Raw genomic sequence first — 19,572 nt, forward strand, 5'->3', positions numbered from 1 at the left:
GCCCGGGCCTGCCGCACCGGGCAGGTAAAAGGGGGCTCAACTGCGGGTCTGGCACCTTCATTAGGACTGCAAGTGCAGGGGGAGGTCAGGAATCCGAACACCTCCTCCCTTCCCTCCTTTTCGGGATCAGAACGCCTTCCCCCAGCCCGTAGCTCCCGCAGGAACGCGGGGCTCCCTCCCAGTACCACACTGGTGCGCACTGGGCGGAGCTCGGGGAGGGGCGGGGGGGGATGAAGAAGGGGTGTTGCGCCCGCCGCCAGGGGGCGGTACAATGGCGGCGCTGCCGCAGCGCGCTCGGCGCCCATTGGCCGAGCGAGGCGTGTGCCAGCGGGCGGGCGGTTGTGCGCAGGCGCGGTCGCCCTGCAAGGGCGGCCCTTCCCGGCTGCCTTAGCGGCCGGCTCATGGCGGCGGCGCGGTGACGGGTGAGCGGCGGGCGGTGGGCCCCGGTCGGCCGCGTCTGCCCGGGGGGACCGCCCCGGGCTCCGGGGGGGTGTGGGGAGGCAGGGCGGAGCTGGAGGCGGGCGGCTGTCCCCCCCTCAGCGGCCTCGGTCGTGCGGCTGCTCCCCTCGGATGGGTCTAGGCCCGTGTGGAGATGGGGGGGGGGGGGGAGGTCAGGGCCCCTCAGCCCCCGCTGCGCGGCCTGTCTGCATCCTGGGCCTCGGCCCCCTCCGTCCGCCCGGGGGACGGAAATAACAGCCCGCTTTTTCTGTCGGCGTGGTTACAGGTCCTCTGCTTTGCTCTCTTGTGCCCCCCCGGCTGTGGTGCACCCCCTCCCCTCCAGGCGTTGAGGCAGAAAGTCCCTTTCCCGCCATGGCAGCACCCTCCCCGTACCCATACGCGTAGCCTGACCTACCCCAAGTGCATCATATCTGCCCCAGAACACCTGCACTCCTACTGTGTAAAGTTCACTCCCCTCGTCCTCATCCTGTTCCCGTAGGTGTTACGGCGTTCCCCTATATGTTTCATTCCTTATACCTGTATGTGTAATTATCTCCAATGAATGCAACTTCCTCCATTTTCTTGCAGTGAACTCTGTTCTTCCGAGCTCTGGTTGTTTCATATATTTCACTGCAGGATTAAATTGTTGTTTTTTTAAAATTTTTTTTGCTGAGCTTGCCACCTTCTGGAGTGGTAATATAGTTGCTATCTGCTGCATCTGAGACTTTTTCCACAGGTTTTAGTGCATATAAGTTATATCTATAGCAACAGTAATCTGCTATGTGTCAGGCCGGTTCCCTCAAATATAAGTATGTGTCAAATCTGTGGGATCAAGATCTTTCTGATGAGTCTTTCTATAAGCTTTCACTGCAGACCGTTAATCAGTCATGTTTGATCCTGCAGAAAATTAAGAAGTTAAAATTTTGGGGTGAAGATACTGTAATCCAGGCCTATCAGACACTAAACAATGAGTTTACAGGTTGTTCCACAGGTGATAGGCCTCTCATTACATTCAAATTTTCTCTTGTTCCGTTCATGTCAGATGTGTGTCAGGCAATGTGATGCATTTCATGTCATTTTATTGATGTTACCTAGCTAATTTTATGTATGTGTGTGTGGTGTGTGTGTATGCATGTAAAAGCTCTATGTATTTGAGAGGCCTTTAACTGTCATGGAAATAGTTAATAATACTCTGGCGAGTATATTTAGTATAAGAAAGGTATTCCTTTACAGTGATGCAAGAAATAGTGAAATTTAAGAAGATGATTGGAATGTTGATATATTTGTGTGGATAATTTTTTAGGTCGTCAGAATAATTCCTTTGTGTTTAATTTAGAAGTCTTGAGGCTTATGTGATACATAATGTTGAATTTCTTTGTGAACCTCAAAATACCAGTGTGGACTATAGTGTAACTTCTTCAAAGCCTGAAATGATTGGTATCTAATGCTCCAAATGTAATTTTAGGAAGCTTCCAACACCTGTTAACACTTGAATAGTATTCATTACCTTTAAAACAGTTACTTTTTTACAGCCTTACTGTAGTCATGTGTATCTGCTACTAGCCAGAAAAATGTTACTACTTCGAATTTTCTCTGGCTTTGGAAAAGAGATATATAAAAATAAGGTGTACAAACATATACAAACTAGCAGCAAATAAGCCCTGGACATCGGTTTGTTATGTCATCTGGATTTTTTCTTTTGTCTTTTAGTTTTAAATTGAAGAGAAAATGTCACTTTACGATGACTTGGGAGTTGAGACCAGCGATTCTAAAACAGAAGGCTGGTCCAAAAATTTTAAACTACTACAGTCTCAATTGCAGGTGAAGAAAGCAGCTCTCACACAAGCGAAGGTATAGTCCCTTTGTATTTTTGCTTTCTATTATTCAAAGTTCTTTTGTGCTCAGAGCATTGAGGAAAGTTTGTGACCTTAGAATACCAATGTGGAGTAATTTTGCTGAGATTTGTCTGAGTTTATGGCAAGGAGCATAGCAAAATTGAGGGGGGGGGGGAGCGAAACGCACGTTTCTTGAAGTCTGTTAGAGGGAGTCTTGCAAAATTAAAATTGAATGAAGAACTGATGTGTGTGCTGCAAATCTCAGATCTTTAACTAGGAGAACCAAAAGCTTATCTTCAAATCTAACTTTAAAGATAATGAGATTAAGCTCTTTTTTTTTTAAGTAATTAAGCATCATACTGTGATAGGTAGTTGACAGTACTGGCTGTTGGTCATTCTTGACATTTTGCATCAGTTGTTATTTACATGTTTGCATCATTTTACGCTTGCTATTTGAAAGGCTTTCGGTGCTAAAGTGCAAATCGTCATGCACTAGAAATTTTTGCAGAAAGTATTTCCAGTGTACATGAAAGGGAGGAGTGCAAGCTAATTCCTTGAGCTTAAACTGTGACAGAGCCATTTTCTCTTTTTATTGCTACAGTATTTCACCCTTTTTTTTTTTTAAGCAGTGTTGATATTTTGGTTCAGGCAGGACACATCTTCTTTGTGGTGTGTAGGTTCTAGAGTGAGATTACTTAATGTAAAAAGTAGTGGGATAGATACTGAACACTTAAGTAGGCACAGCATTTTTTTTTTTCCACTGGAATTACTCCTGATTTATGCTTCTAAAATTGAGGGCAGGATTTAGTTGATATTTGGAACAACCTGCATGAATGAAATCTAAATGGCTACCGTATTAGATATATTCTTTTTCTATGTAACTGATATGCAGTGTGTGCACAGAGTAATGGAAGAATAGAATAGGATTAGAAAATTGGGACCTCAGAATAGATTAGTACATTTTATCAGATCATAAAATATAAAGAACAGTAGATCTTTGGAGTAAGACTGAGCGCCTTCTTAAAAAAACCCACTCGGTTCAAACTCGTCTGAATTTTTAATGTGTGTTTCTGGTCCTAGTCCAAACTGTGGACTATTCACCTACCACTATATGTTCTAGTAAATGGACAAGCAAAATCTGATCTCACTTGTTTAAAAAGAGGAAGGTATGCACTGCTTTCACTGAAGTGTTCTTTGAAATATTGCATCAGTCTGTATTTGTGTAGCAGCTCTTTAACCGTAGTTGGCAAGCATCTGTCTCAGAACTGTGTGGCCTTTGCCACCCCTAAAACATAACATAAACTTACTTATCCATGTCTGGGTTTATTAGAAATGGTGAGAATTACTGTATGTTGATAAACTGAAGAGAAATGATATATTGAGCTTTGCACAGTGAAGAATTTGAGACTGTGGTTTTCATTCTTTTTTAAAAAAAATTGGAAATACCAGCTGCAAGTATGTAAAGAAATCTGCTTTTAAAAAAACTGTTTTGTTGTCTTTTTAGACATTTTGTGTTTTGGTGATTTTTTCAGAGTCAGAGAACAAAACAAACAACAGTCCTTGCTCCAGTGATTGACCTGAAACGAGGTAGCTCTTCTGATGAGAGACAGATTGTGGATACACCACCTCATGTAGCAGCTGGGTTAAAGGTAAGACCAAGGCAGCTAAGAAGGCCAGCTGTTAACAAATGTTTTAGAAAGAGAAGTCTTTGACTGCAGTCTGTATTTTTATTTTTTCATCATCTTTCCTAGTGGTGAAAGAAGTGATCGTTTTCTGAAATTCATTTTCTCTGCTCAGAGGTTCTTTAATTAACGAACGTTTCTTCCATGTGACACAACATGGAATTACCAAGGTTAATGTGCAGTTAAAATAAAACAGTGTTCCTAGGGTATTTCTCCTGGACAGTTGCAAAGTACATTGCAAGACAGCAGTTTGGTCAGGTAAATAATGAATGTAATTGTAATTGCACCAGTGTTGGAACTGGACCTGTATGACAATCAACTTAAAAATAAAAGAAAAGCCTTGTAACCTTGTAAAATTGATTTCTCCTGGTAAGGAATCCAAAGAAACTTTCTGCCTGAAACTTTTTCAAAGGTGATGGTTCTGAAATAGTTCTTTCAGATGAGAAAAGAACATCTGAGAAGCAGATGATGAAAAAGACTGATGAGATTGTGTGGGAGGACCTCTTGCAGATGCAAGACACCATAATACTTCTAATAATGAATTAATGGGTTTTGAAAAATTCTTGTCCACGTTGATTTGCTGCTGTGTTGTTTTTGGCAGGGGGAGTGGGTGGGGGTGATTTTTTTTCATGGAAAAATTTGAGACAGTGAGAGAGTGGGTGAAATGTTAGTTTTTAAGTAAAGTGAAGATTTCTTTAGTATTGGTGGGATTAGGATATTACCTGCCATTACCTGTCAGGAGTTGAGTTTCGTGTTGTTGGGAGTAAGAAGGAAGCATTAAACTCTTGGTGTCCAATTGGATGTTGTTTTCAGATCTCAGCTGAAAAAATTCCTTTTTCTTTTTTGAGGATCCTGTACCTAGTGGTTTTTCTGCGGGAGATGTGTTGATTCCTTTGGCGGATGAGTATGATCCCATGTTCCCAAATGACTATGAAAAAGTAGTAAAACGTCAGAGAGAGGAACGACAGAGGCAGCGTGAGCTGGAGAGGCAAAAAGAGATTGAAGAAAGAGAAAAGTAAGGCTTTTGTTTAAACTCATGACATTGGTAATTATATAAAGAATAGACACATTGGTTTGTTTAGTTTTATCCCTCTAAACAGTTTCAGGGAAATTTTTAAAGGTTTTGTGAAGAATACTGTATCCTTGTAGAAACAAGCACACTGTTTTAATTAATAGGTTTTAATGCTCTTGTGAAAATCACCTAACAGTGCAAAAAATTGTAAGATTTATCGTGTTTACAGCCTCTTTGGCTGAAAGATGCGTCAAGTTTTTCTACATTTACTTTATTTCAATAGTAGCAGCAGTAGTTGAGTGCTTCATGCATTACTATCAGACTTTGACCTTGCAGATATTATAGAGTACTTGTTGTCACTATAACCCAACTACAGAAATACCTTTCAACACTCAAAAATAAACCATCCTTTCTGCTTTTAAATACTCCAAACTGATACATGAATGCATTTCAGGTTTAAAGATGTAGCTAGCACAGCCTTTGAGAGGCATAGTTATGTTTTCTTTTTTAATGTTCTGCATTCAGTTTAAGTGAGTTAATTGTGTATTTATTACTCTCTTGTCTCTGAACAAAAGAAAATACTACTTATTTTTAATTACCTTAATGCCCTTTCCCTGGAATAAGGAATCTCTCTAATCATATTAAAGAAGTTGAATGCAGATTCAATGTCCTATTGAAATAGGTGGTAAAACACCAGCCAGCCAGGCAATAAGATTATATTTGCTTATTTTAAGTGAAATTAATAGCCAACTTCATCATGGTATGAATCATCTAAAGTCTGTGGAATTACAAGAGGGGTATTCTATTGCTCTGTTTAGATTGTGGAAATTAATTAATATTTCTAATCATCTGGACTTCTCTGTCTTCTCTCACTTATATCTTCATTGTGCTGGTGGAGGAGGAATGCCTGAGGCTCTGTCATACTTTAACTAGCGTGCAAGATCTCAGAAATCTGAGCTGTCATTTCTACAGCTTCAGCGTTGATTGCTATTTGGTTGTGCTTGTAACTTGCATGTGGGCCAAGAGGGTAGTCTTTATCTATAAAATTAGAGAGAGGAAGTGAAAAATATGTAATACATTCTGTTTTGAAATTGGGGAAACAATCTCAGCCAAACCTGGATCAGATGTATGCTTTGTGATAACCTGGGTGTTTGAGTAGAGTATATATTTGTTTTAAATTCACAGTGTAGCGATTCAGAAATTTTGTCTGGTTCCATAGTAGTGTTGTTTTTAGCATCTTGTGGCACAGTTTTGATGGCTGTGCTGGGAATGAGATCTGATTTATGCCCCAAGGTGTCCTCTAAAGTTTTTGGGAAAAATACTTTTTGTTTTTCTAAAGTATTAAAATGAGTAATTTTGTGATCACAATAAATAACAGTTGAAGTGCAAACAGTTCTTGAAGCATTTCTCAGCTAAATGTTAAAAGTTTTGATAGACTTGCCTGCATCTTATTTTAGTTGCCAAGCTAGCTTCTCAATAATCTGATGATTTAAGCATGATGATTATTTTTTTTAAATTGACCGAGTCAAGGATATTACTCTGTATAGCCTGTGATGGTGAATTTAAAAGGGATTCTGTTCAAAGCAGGGTGATTAATGTCTCTGTTACCTTCCCATCGATTCTATCCAATACCTCTTCCATTGTAGTTATTCAGTCACTGTAGTCAGTTTGGACTAGATATATTCACATGCTTCCTCATTTCCATACATTCTTCTTGGCTGACTTGCAAGTGGAAAATGATCTTGCTTTGGATCATCTTATATTTTACAAAAAATACTCTATGAGGATAAAAGCAAAGAAACAGAAAGTAAAGGTGTTTACTTACACCTTCATGGAAGACATTATAAAGTGCCAATTAGAGTGTAGCAGTATAAGTCACACTGCAAAGGTGATATTGCAAATTAAAGCAAAGTGTTAACTTTGATGGTTTCTTATCCTAACTTACTGTGTCTCCTAGAAGACGTAAAGACAGACATGAAGCCAGTGGGTTTTCAAGAAGACCAGATCCAGATTCTGATGAAGATGAAGATTATGAAAGGGAGAGACGAAAAAGAAGTAAGGGAGCTTTTTATTTTCTTTGATGGGGAAAGAGAAGAAAAAGGGGGCGGGGGGGGAATATACAATCCTGTTCCCATTTAATGGATTCTGTATTTCTCTGTTCTCAGCTAAGAAGTGTACTATTATTTCTGAGCCTTTAGAATAAACCTAGCATTTTATTACATCATAACTGTTGTAATGCAGAAAACTTCTTTCTGCAGAGGGAGATGGCAGCTACATTATTTGTGGAAGGACCTCTTTTTACATTAGTTTGTAGATAACTGTTTTAAGCTTCTGTGTGATGTAAGTTCTGGGAAAAGGCTGAGGCATGAGATAAAATCAGGCTATGAGAATCACTGTGGAGTTTTCACTATAAAAGCTTACCATTCCTGCGTTTGTTATTTGAATGCCCTTAGAACTAGTTAGCAAAATGTGCATTTGGGTGACAAGATATGTCTTTGCATAAAGAAAACTAAACTTTATTCTCTTTCAGCAACAAAGTTACAGTAAATAATTTGGGTTGATTTTTATTTTAGAAAAGAAAATTTCTGATGGGACATTTAAAGTATTTGCTCTGCCTTGGAAGTTTGGGACTACATTAGAATATTGCCCATTAAAATATGGAAGGGGCTTTGTACTTTACTCATGAAAGTGTAGTTAATCCTGAACAGACTGTCTTTTTCATTTGGCTTAATCGAGCAGTTTTAGAACTGAAGATTTGTTTCACTGCAGTCTTTAATTTTGAAATCCTACGAAACGTGTTTGATAGACGCCATATGTAGTACATCACTGCAGTTTGCTGTTGTCTCCCTTGATGTGCCTTTCATTCATTTCTAGTTTACCACTATTGAAACTTCTCAGACTGCTCTCTTGCTACTTTTCTGTTGATAGTGATATATGGTAAGAACTGGCTGGTAAGGAGCCAGCAGCTGTATTAAGATTCAGTGAAGCTATTCCAAGCAGCAGAACCTAATCATATGAATGTGTTGTCTTCCGTTTTGCTCATAGGTATGGGAGGAGCTGCCATTGCACCACCCACTTCTCTTGTTGAGAAGGACAAAGAACGTAAGTAAACCAAAATCCTGTTCTCTAAAACCTAGCAGTGGTGTTTATTTCTCACTCAACCTTCTCTTCAGTTAAGTCATCCTGCTGCTCTTCCCGTAAGATTCTTTTTGGCAGAAGAACTTGTACTAGTTCTTTGTTGATGATGGGGAAGCTGTGGGGAACCTGCGATACTACTGTGCTTCACATCTTGGTTCTAAAGGATTCTTTCTGTATTGCTAGAGAAGTGGTTTGGCAAGCTGGTCTGTTATAACCGTGTTCAGTTACTCATTTCTGATGTGAAAGAGGAAATGTTGCAGACTGATTTCTCTGGGTAGACTAGAAACCTCCACAGCATGGAGAGGGAATTTGCCCATTACCCTTTGCTTTAGGAGGTACTTTATGGATATCTTTCCTGAAGGGATTATGCACTACAGACAATTTTGTAAGTTTTTGAGGGATACAGTATTTGCTAAAGAGGGGTGTGTGCACTAGTGTTTCCCTCCATGAAGATAGCTTGAAGATTGCAGTTGTCCACCAGATGGCATAGTCTTGCTACAAGAACAAAACTGTTTCCTTTTTTTGCATGTCTAATTGTTTTAAACTTTTAAATTAAAATAAGGAACAGTATGTTGTGTATGTTAAAAAATTATAAGAAAAAAGAATCTTATGCACAAAAACTTTCCTTTGGGAGTCCTGATTTTATTTATGAGAAGATTCAAATTAAAAAAATGAAGCTTGGCGGAGTAAGTGGATGATATAATACTGAAAGCATTTGAAGTGTGTAAACATTAAAAACAGAAAGAGATTGTTTTGAGTAAATAATTAAGAGCAATTGAGCGATGTCAAGGAAAAGTAAATATAGGCTGGAAATGGTAGAAATATCCTGAGGGGGAGAGCTTTTGAAATGTGACAAGATCTCACAAGGAAACCTTTGTACGGCTTGTTACTTGATGCTCAAAGCTAGGCTGGAAAAACCTGAGAAATTGCTGTAGCAGAACTCCCATAGTTCAGTCCATCTGCTGCTTAAATAGGGATTTTTTTTCCTCATACGACATTCCCAAACTTCACATCTGACATTTTATTCGGTAAGATAAAAGTAGTAGTTCAAAAGAAAACAATCTAAAATGAAGTTGGTCTAAAAGTTCATAAGTACGTTCAAAAGTGTGTTCTGCATATTTCCTTTAGTATTCTGTAGGGGTTTTTTTACATTTTTCCCATTTGACTTGTCAGTGGAAGATAGTTTAATAATCTAATCAGTATGATTGAGATATCTCTGTATAGAGAGAGATATATCTTCATCCCCCAGGAAAAGTTACAGTTCAAAAACTGTCAGTGAGATCTCTTAAAATTGTATAAATACTTTGCTTTGAGTTGCATTCATTCGTTTTAATAGGCTCATTTCTCTTTTGTGTAAACATACAGTATACTTTTCTTTAGTCCTCAGGCCCCAAGCTGCATGCATTTATCCATTTTTGTCATAATTCTGTTCCTTATGAATGGGGCATTTAAGTTTGCTTGCCCTCTGTTTGGGTAAACTCATTGTTGTGCAGGTGGCCTCTTAATGCTTCTTTTCTCCATTTGATAAGAGGTTAATAAATGCATTGTAGACACACAGATACAAACTCATTGTATATCCTATGAGGAAAATCCAGAATAACTCAACTCAGATCTTTCTGAGCGAGAGATGAGGGGCTGTTAAAGCAGCATGTGTTTCGTGCATGAAAAGCTGGACATGAGCAGGCAGCGTGCACTCGCAGCCCAGAAAGCCAACCGTACCCTGGGCTGCATCAAAAGAAGTGTGGCCAGCAGGTCGAGGGGATTCTGCCCCTTTACTCTGCTCTGGTGAGACCCCACCTGCAGTACTGCGTCCAGCTCTGGAGCCCTCAGCACAGGAAAGACATGGACGTGTTGGAGCGGGTCCAGAGAAGTGCCACAAAAATGATCAGAGGGCTGGAGCACCTCTGCTATGAGAACAAGCTGAGAGAGTTGGGCTTGTTCAGCCTGGGGAAGAGAAGGCTTCGGGGAGACCTTATAGCAGCCTTTCAGTACCTAAAGGGGGCATACTTTTTAGCAGGGGACAAACTTTTTAGCAGGGCCTGTTGCGATAGGACAAGGGGTAATGGTTTTAAACTAAAAGAGGGTAGATGTAGACTAGATATAAGGAAGAAATTTTTTATAACGTGGGTGGTGAAACACTGGCACAGGTTACCCAGAGAGGTTGTAGATACCCCATCTCTGGAAACATTCAAGGTCAGGTTGGACGGGGCCCTGAGCAACTTGATCTACTTGTCTACTTGAGCAGATGTCCCTGCTCATTGCAGGGGAGTTGGACTAGATGACCTTTAAAGGTCTGTTCTAACCCAAAGTATTCTATGATGCATGTGTAAAGGAAACATTCTTCTGATTTGGATTTATGTGGAAGACTTTTTTTTTTTATTAGTATAAAAGCAGAAAAAAGTACAACTTGCAGATGAAGAGCTGTCTGTAAATGAGTTAGGTTGAAGGCATAGTACTCTAGTGTTCATAACAAGTAGGTAGTTCATGCAAAGTATTTAACTGAAAAAGCAAATGCCTCTGTTTTCTTCAGCTGTAGCATCATTTCCATTTGAAGAGGAGTCAAGACCACGGGCACCATCTTCCAAAGCAGCTATTCCTCCTCCAGTGTATGATGAGCCAGAAAGACCTCGTTCCCCCACGGGACCTAGCAACTCTTTCCTTGCTAACATGGGGTAAATGATTGACTTATGCACATTTTGTGGAAAAAAGGCATTAGAAGGTGGTGGAAACCAAAAGTTAAAATAGTTTGTCAGTAGAGAACACAACCCATTGCATGTATGTGGTTAGTCTGAGTGCATGTAGTCCTAACTGCCAGGATACAGAAAAAGCAGTGGATTTACTCGATTGAGAGAAATGTGTTTGAGGTGGTTGCATTCAATGCAGTGCTTTTAAGCGAGTTCTGAAGCCACATTCCAGTATAGTGTTTATGGCTGGTACAAGCCAAGCTAATGTAGTATACAGGAAAACACAGATGGCATGTTAGTTCCTCTAGGTTTCTTTTCCAGCTTTGTCTTAAATTTGTTACATACCAGTGGGCAAGTCATTTCAGCTCTGCTTTGTTTGTTTGTTCAAAAATTCAAAGCATATTTGCATGAATGTGGCAGCTGTGGCTGCAAATCTGTCCATTTACTTTTCTGCCTTGGATTAACATTGTGTGTAATGCTTGTGTTACTACTGTGGCAACAAAGAGAAGTCAAATTTATAGTTAAAAACAGCTTAGAGACCTCATTTGAAAGGTGTAGTGGTTAGCTATGGCCCTCTTATCAATCACATCAGGTGCTGTGGAAATGCAGACTCAGTGGAGTCAGACCTGTATCCAGGAGGAACACAGACATAAAAGTGTAGTTTATTATGTTATTACGCTACATTTCCATTTTGGAGACAATTTTTCATGCAGTTTTTTTATAGAAACGCTTTTGTCTTTTCTTACATTGTCCAGAAAAAGGATAACCAAACTCAGTACTGTTGGACCAGTTTATGCATTGTTACCATCTCTGGTTAGCAATGCTCTGGGACCTTCACTTCCCTGAAGGAAGTGCTAAAAGTATGACCTAACCTGTCTTTCGTTGTCCACACAATTGGCGCTACTGTTTATCCTGTGACTTAAGTGTTTTAACCTTTTGGCATTACATAACCAGACTTTTTGGGTGTTTTTGATATGTCTTTGTATGTTTCATGTAGTATGCTTAGAAAATAGTCATGTAGTCACCGATCCTGCATTTTCTGTGTAATGGTATATGCCATTGGTAAAATGGGCGTGACTGAGCGTAAAATATTCACTGTGGTGTCAGCTACTATACCATGGCATATCTTTTGTGTCTTGGCCTATGTAGCTATGGTCTCTAAAGAAATGTCAACATGTCTAGGTATGTTTTGATTCTATCTATTCATTTAGTGGGAATTTCAAAACCTGTCAGTGGAGATGCTTATTGTAAGGTACATAGAAAAAAAAGGGTACCTTTAAATAGGCTGGGGACTTTATTGCCTCAATATGATCTTGAAAATTCAGAAGGGTGAGACGTGTTTAAATTAATACTGAGGATATCCAGATTTGTTACAGGAAGGGCTAGCAAAGCTGTGTATTCAGGAACTTAGGCCAGCTTTGAACTAGTAGATAGTGGAATGTGATCTCATGTGGAAAGTAAATATTCTACATCTGCCTTTTCTCTCAAGCTTTTGATACCAGCCACTGACAAAGACAAGAAACTGGACTAAATAGATCTTGGTCTAACCTGTTTTGTGATTTACTGTCAGCAACCTGATCTACTGAAAGATGTCCCTGCCCATGGCAGAGGGGTTGGACTAGCTGGTCTTTAAAGGTGTCTTCCAACCCAAACCATTCTATAGAGTGTATGATTCTGACTTGCACTGCTAATGGAAGTTGAGTTGTGTTTGTAAAAGTACGAACAATTTTATTTAGTCAACTTCTCTGACAACTTTTATCTGTAATTTAGGGGTAACGCTTTTAATCTTCACAGGGTGCTGCGAAATGGCTGGGTTGTGAAGTCATATAGAAGCTCTTAAGTTTTCAGTCTCTATGTAATGAGATTTTGGGAGCTGGAGTATTTGAGCACTCAGGAGAAATGCAATATTAATGTTTTGTGTAAGAAACCTTTACTAACTGATGATTTTTCTCTTTGCAGAGGGACAGTAGCTCATAAAATCATGCAGAAGTATGGTTTCAGAGAGGGCCAGGGGCTGGGAAAGCATGAACAGGGGCTGAGCACAGCACTGTCAGTAGAGAAAACAAGCAAGAGGGGTGGCAAGATCATTGTTGGTGATTCGGCAGAGAAAGGTAATTTTGTCCTACACCAATAAGTTTGTGAAACAGTCAGGGAAAAATAATAGTTCAGGCTCTGTGGAAGCTCCTCGATTTTTTTTTGTTTACTATCTGTCCTTGGAGAAAATAGAATTGGAAGAATGACTTGTGTTCCTTCTTGTGGAAATTTATCTTTTTAATCTTTTTTTAAAGTTGTCCTCTATTAACTATTTTAGCTCATCCTCCCCTTCCCCATCAGTTGTCCTCCTTTAGTGTTTGGAATCCTCTTCTCTTCAAGGGATGATCCAGCTCTCCTTTTGCTGGCTTTCTTCCTATCATGTGCTTTAGATACTGCTCTCATTTCCCTGCTGTTGCCTGATCTAGAGACAATACCTAGGCTTACTAGAACAGCACCTCTGTCTGAGCACAAGTATTGGCAGTCAGGAGATCTGATTTTTAGTTCTTAGGGGATCTGATAGAATTCTGAAGTTATGAATGATTTCCCTCAAAGAAATAGTATGTTGTCAGTGTTCTATCTTAATTCACATACTGTGATTTTTCACATGCTGTAATTCACAAGCAGTGATTTTTCTGCTTATTGTCCTTCCAAATAGCTATGAGTTCTGAATTCCTCGCCAATATGAAACTACATTTTGTGGCTTTTATTCCATTGTTTGATAACAGTAAGATTCTGATAAAAGCCCCCATATAAGGTTTAAATGAGCTTTAATCTTAAATTATTCCGTGATTCACTCTTTTATCTTCATAGCAGAAACGGGCAAGAAAGCGGATTCTAACCCCTTGACTGAGATACTGAAATGCCCAACTAAAGTGGTCTTACTAAGGGTAAGTTGGGAGTAAGGGAACATGTCTTGGTATTTGCAGCATATGTGACTGGTTGAAATGTTTAAACCTGTGTTCCTTACAATGACTCTATACAGTTCAAAAGGTTCTGGCCTGCAACTACATGGTGCTTTGTGTTGTGGAGAAAATATGTGTCTTCCTGAGATGCAAGTTGTGACTGTAAATCAACACTGCTTTAGATTATACAATTACCTTGTCTTAGTACTAGGGAACTGTCTCCTCCTATGGCTCTTGACTGGTAAACAGAAGCTTAAAAGTATTCATGGTCACAGTTGCATGCATCTGTGATTTGTCTACATAATCATCTGTACACACTGCATCCAGTGAGTTGGGTTTATTCTTTTAACTTTCAGAACATGGTAGGTGCTGGGGAGGTGGATGAAGATCTAGAAGTTGAAACTAAGGAGGAATGCGAGAAATACGGCAAGGTTGGGAAATGTGTCATCTTTGAGGTAAGAGATAATCTGTCTCTTTTTGTGGTTGCTCTGAAAGCAAATTGGGCGCTTGTCCCTCACAACTAGCTTGTTACTGCCTTAGAGAAGGGGCATAGATAAGAAGATCTTGCAGGGTCCTTTGCTGTGTTATAATTCTGTATTTTCCGTATCTGTGAGATACAAACTTCTAATGTCAAAAACTGGGCAAAAATCTCTGGGTATTGTACTTTTGGAACCCTTTTATTGTGTTCTTTTCACTATTTTTGTGAAGAACAGCAATTTAAAATAGTATTTATGCTACTGTTCTAATTACTTCTGGTTTGGGGGGTGGGGGTTGTTTTATTTCAGATTCCTGGTGCCCCTGATGATGAAGCTGTAAGAATATTTTTAGAGTTTGAACGGGTTGAATCTGCCATCAAAGGTAGGGTACTATATTGTGTCCTGTGAACCTCAGTGTTAACTTCTGTAGAGAGATTAAACAGTCTCACTGATTAGACTGTTCAGCTAAAGAAATGTTTATTTTATTGAATTGCTGCTTGCTGACCTGTTCTTGGCTTCGATTCCAGCTGTTGTGGATCTAAATGGAAGATACTTTGGAGGCAGAGTCGTGAAGGCTTGTTTCTACAACCTGGACAAGTTCAGAGTACTGGATCTGGCAGAGCAAGTTTGATTTTAAAAATCTAGCTCGAGGTGTCACTGTTTTGGCAATCATGTTTTCAGCAGTAGGCTGGGAATAAAGAAGAGAAAAGTAGCTTTCCTAGCAAACTGGAAACAAGCCTCATTGAATGGATTTTTCGCATTCGTTGTGACTTACATTTTTTTGTAATATAAAGCCCTTTGAAAGTAAGATTCACGTCTGTGTGTTTTTGAATTGCACAATTCTGCTTACTGCTCTGGGGATCCTGGTTTTTTTGAGCTTTCAGATGACTTTGTTCTTTTGAAAACCCACTGCCGAGGAGATGCTTTGTCTGTATTCCTGCTTTCCTTGTTCTGGTGCTTCATCGTGGAGTCCCTGTGCTGCATCCACAATAAGTGGGAAGCTTTGGAAAAGGACTGTGTGCTATCATACTTCTCTTCCCTGATGATATCTCTGAGTTACAGCCTTGCTCTCGTAAGTCCTCCGTCTCTGCGCGCCAGAGTGATTTGGGGTCCTTGGACAGTTGGCAGCTAGTTTGTTCTCTCCTGACTCCAGGACAGTGCTTTCTATGCCAGAATGGAGACTAAAGTAACAAGGATTGAGTCTGTCTTTCTTCCCAAATCCAAAGAAAATACACGTTTAACCCAGGGAAATGGAAGGAGGAAGGAACATAAAATGCTTAGCCATTTGAATCGGAATGAGTGGACTGTTAGCAGGAGCTCTGTGCTGTCAGACAGTCTTTGCTAGAAATATCCAGGGTTAACTGATGACAGGTCGTGACTGAAATGCTGTAGGTAGAACTGAGGGAAACTCATTCTTGTATCTGGCCAGCTATCAGAGTCTCACTTCCTCTAACATCACACATAGGTAACTAACTTTGTTTAATTGATTCAAACCTCACATTTGCGCTCTCTCTATTTCTATATTTGAGGTCAAATAGCATCAGGGTTAGGCTTTTTTTTTTTTTTGAGGAGTGCCAGTGGAAGTTTTCAAAGTAGAAGGTGATAGAAGAAAATTCTCTTGTGAAAATCTGAAGAGTTGACAAACTAAACTACTAAACACTACAACTTTTTTTTTTATCTGATGTAAAATAATATATGGCACTCTGCTCCTGATTTTATGTTTGCTTTTGGTTTGGGAACAGTATGTGACAAAGAGTTGGCAAGAGGTGGCTATGCAACGATGACGGTTGCCTCTGTGCTCCGTTGCACCTAGAATTGTGCAGATATTAAAATGGAAGTGAGCTCTGAGGGCATTTTAGCTGTTTGAAAGCTGAAGCTGGATGTCTTTTTCCTGTTATACACATGTATTGGGGGGAGGGGGTATAGACCTGTAGTTGATCAACGCTGTGAATATCTCCAGTTATTGCCCTTTTATTAAGTTTTGGCTGCAGATCTATATGACAAACCCTTGGTCTTGTGTTTTGCTTATTTTGTCTGCTTGTGTTCTGCCAACCTCTGTACAAACATTTGCTTGTAAAACAGAAAACAATTTTTAAAAAAACTTGTATTTTACCTACCGTGTGTTGGCTTCCTTACTGTCCTCTTCTGTTGCACAAGGCCTTCCCACAGAGTCAGTCACTCCTACAACCACGTGTGCTGCTGTTGGCAGTAGTTGTAATCCACCATTAGAAAACCTCTGCTGCAGCAGAGGTGAAGAACCGGCCTGACTAATACGAAAACCACAGGACTTGGGGCAATAACAGAATCTAGATTCTGTTATTGGCTCTGCTGTTAGTTTTCTGTTTGACCTTGAGCAACACTTTAAGGCCTTTGCTACTATGTAGTAAAACAAAGAAATTAGCCTAATATGAATTGGCGTAGATTTGCTTCTAAGAGTCAAATAATTTGAGCGACACACTGTAGGTTAAGCACTGATAACAGATTTAGTATAATCTGAACTTAGCTTGAAATATGACTTGGCTTTAAGCAACACGATTTATTTATGTCTCTTATTTCAGCAAATACCTCTGTTCTGAGTGACTAGCTGTAAGCATTTCCTGAGGTATACAGACTATTTTTTGTGTCTTCTAACCACTTGTTCTGCTGTTTTCTCTGTAATACCAGCTTCTGAGAAAACTTTGATGAGTTGGAGGTCTTCCATTTTCTGAAAATTGCTTTACTGGCAAGTTTTGAACCATTTAGTTTTAAAAATCCTTATTGTGGTTGAAGACTTATGGGTAAAGTTTACCCCTGGAAATGTAGCGGGGAGGACTTGTTCATTTAGTGTTTTGTGTAGGATATTCATGCTGTAAATAAAATATTTTTCTCTACCGTGGGGTCACTAAGCATAAACATACCTCCTTCTGAAGTGTTAGCAGACCTACATTGCCTTATTTTCATCTCTTTGTGGGTACTCGCTTTGGTGGATGCTGTACAAATACATGACACTGGAGCCTGCTTTGTAAGCAGTTGTCCTTTAGGCGCTGCCACAGGAAATGCAGACACATACACAGGTGTGGAAACCTGAAAAGGATCAGACACACTGACTGAGGTCCTTAGTCAGACCTTACTTGTCACGGGTAAAATGCACATTCTTCCACTTAGCCCGTGTTGATGTGCTGGCTCAGACTTTCTCAGGCGTGGCTGTGTCTTGCATGCCTTTAAAAATTTAGTTCTGAATTTACCTCTCTACTTCCTGCCTCTTCTGGAATCTTGTTACTGACTTACTTCTATTTCTAGTAGTTTCTCATATTACTTTTTATTTCACACCTCCAGCTCTTCCTGCTTACGCGTCCTTTTTTTTCCCTCCGTGATTAATCAGCATCCTCTCAAAAGGCTCAGCAGCACTTAATTTGGAGTTCTTTGTTGCAGCTACAAAGATTTACTTGTTTGTCTTTGCATACTTGAAATTGTGCACCCACCTTTTTCTGCAAGGTATGTACTTGCAACTGGTCTGAAGCAATAATATTTTTGTTTCTGTGTGGTGCCTTAAAAGGTTATGATTTTACAGAAAATGAAGAGGATGGTGGCCTGTTAAGATACATTTGCATTATTGGCAGTATGGTATTGGTTTTACTGCTTCAGATGAAGCATTTGGCATTTTTCAGGCCTGTTTTCCTCAACTTAAGCTTTAATTCCATGTTTTAAGTACCCCTGTAAATACTCTGATTCTCTAATGGGCTGAATAACTGAGTCTCCTCTCGGTCTAAGTACAAACTGTTCGTTACTTCTGGGAATCTAGATTAGATGCCTACTTAAGAGAGATTTGGCAGTGTCCTGAAGGTAACAGCAAGCTGAAAGGGACGTGTAGGACGTGTTAGCCCAGAGCTGAACCAGGTGTCCCGAGTCCATTATCAACCCTGAAGTCTTAAGAACAAGGATTTGCATAGCGGCATAACCATTTGCTGCCTTGTTTTCTTCCTAATTCGTAACACTGGCTGCTATTTTAAGAGTGGGGAAGTATTGACTTGATGCTTTTGTAGTTACAACCTCAATGTTTCATTCCTGAGCGGTAACAGCTATTTCAGAGCCCATCATTATGTACATAATTATGATTGTATTTTCTTATGTGCACTGTTCTGCTCTTAACCTATGTTGAATTTCAGCTGTCAGTTTATCACTTGCCTACTCAGTGTCAGACTAAAGAAATCTGATGAGATGGAGCTCTTGGGGAACCTCTGTAACATTACTATTGTCAAAATCGAAGCTTGGTTTGCCAATGCTACATGAAAGGTGAGAGCTGTTGCCCCAAAGAACTTGCTGTCCGAACAGCCATACGAAGAGGGAGGGAGGCAGGTACAAAAGGTGTCTTGCCCAAGGTCATGCAGAAGGTTGATTGGAGAGTTGGGATTATGCTGTATTGCCCTAAACTTGCAACTATGCAACCAAAACCCATATTCCTTGTGGAGTTGCTTTTTATTTTAACAACAGAAAATGGTAAGCACTCTTAGCCTTGAACTTTGGATCCTGAAGCGAATTCAGCTGAGCAGGAGATGTCATTTGTGTGCTGGAGTCTGCGTAAGCGCTTGCCTTTTGAGGTGCTTTCCTGAAATCAAGCTCCTGTGGTAGGTTTGTCTGAGTGTGTCAGGGTATTTTACCCTTCTGTGGAGAAGAAAATGTGCATTGTAACCCCACATAGTTTTTATAAAGATAGAAGGAAAAATATGGAAGGCTTCCAAGAGGTTCTTAAACCTCTTAAATCTTTCCTGCTCCGCAAGCAGAAGTCTAATGAGGGAATACTTTCTGTCCTTACAGCACCTAGTGCAGGAGGCCCTGAGCAAGACTGATTCATCCCACGTTAAATTAAATTACATCCCATGTTCATGCCTGGGGTTGTTCCTCCTAAGGTGCAGGATTTGGTGCTTCTTGTGGAGTTTCATGGTGTTCCTGCCAGCCTGTTTCTCCAGCCTGTCAAGGTCCCTCTGGGTGGCAGCATGACCCTCTGGAGTATCAGCCTCTCCCGCCAGGTTGGTGTCATCTGCAAACTTGCTGAGAGTACACTCTGCCTCATCATCGAGATCATTAACAAAGATGTTAAACAGGACTGGTCCCAGTATAGACCCCTGGAGTACACCACTAGTTACCGGCCTCCAACTAGACTTTGTGCCATTGATCACCACCCTCTGGGACTGGCCGTTCAGCCAGTTTTCAAATCTACCTTAGTGTCTGCTCATCCAGACCATACTTCAACAGCTTCTTTATGAGAAGGATCCTATGGGAGACAATGTTTGAAAGCTGTACTGAAGTCCAGGTAGACAATATACGCTGCTTTCCCGTTGTCTACCAGGCTAGTCATTTCATTGTAGAAGGCTATCGTGTTGGTCAAGCATGA

The 19,572-nt window shown here is 40.2% G+C and overlaps 1 protein-coding gene across 3 annotated transcripts; it reads left to right on the forward strand.

Moving 5' to 3' along the window:
* The first annotated feature begins 335 nt into the window (after window positions 1–335).
* RBM17 (RNA binding motif protein 17) lies at window positions 336–18,902 on the forward strand. 3 transcript variants are annotated; one of them, XM_075024607.1, is made up of 12 exons: window positions 336–422; window positions 2,149–2,289; window positions 3,806–3,922; window positions 4,804–4,970; window positions 6,925–7,022; window positions 8,013–8,069; window positions 10,636–10,777; window positions 12,749–12,900; window positions 13,634–13,710; window positions 14,082–14,180; window positions 14,511–14,583; window positions 14,729–18,902. In XM_075024607.1, the coding sequence occupies exons 2-12, from the start codon at window positions 2,167–2,169 to the stop codon at window positions 14,830–14,832; spliced, it is 1,209 nt and encodes a 402-aa protein (XP_074880708.1). In that variant the 5' UTR covers window positions 336–422; window positions 2,149–2,166; the 3' UTR covers window positions 14,833–18,902. The 3 variants fall into 3 exon arrangements, with proteins under 3 accessions (XP_074880708.1, XP_074880710.1, XP_074880709.1); XM_075024609.1 differs by having other exon boundaries at window positions 6,928–7,022; window positions 14,729–18,471; XM_075024608.1 differs by having other exon boundaries at window positions 13,637–13,710; window positions 14,729–18,466.
* The last annotated feature ends 670 nt before the right edge of the window (window positions 18,903–19,572 follow it).

The sequence above is a fragment of the Buteo buteo genome, chromosome 4 (genome assembly GCF_964188355.1).
Source record: "Buteo buteo chromosome 4, bButBut1.hap1.1, whole genome shotgun sequence".
In the NCBI taxonomy this organism is placed as follows: Eukaryota; Metazoa; Chordata; class Aves; order Accipitriformes; family Accipitridae; genus Buteo; species Buteo buteo.

Coding starts and splice junctions, on each gene's coding strand:
- RBM17 (XM_075024607.1), top strand. CDS start 2,167: ATGTCACTTTACGATGACTTGGGAGTTGAGACCAGCGATTCTAAAACA. Junction 8,070..10,635: donor TGTTGAGAAGGACAAAGAAC/GTAAGTAAACCA, acceptor TGTTTTCTTCAG/CTGTAGCATCATTTCCATTT. Junction 13,711..14,081: donor CTAAAGTGGTCTTACTAAGG/GTAAGTTGGGAG, acceptor TTTAACTTTCAG/AACATGGTAGGTGCTGGGGA.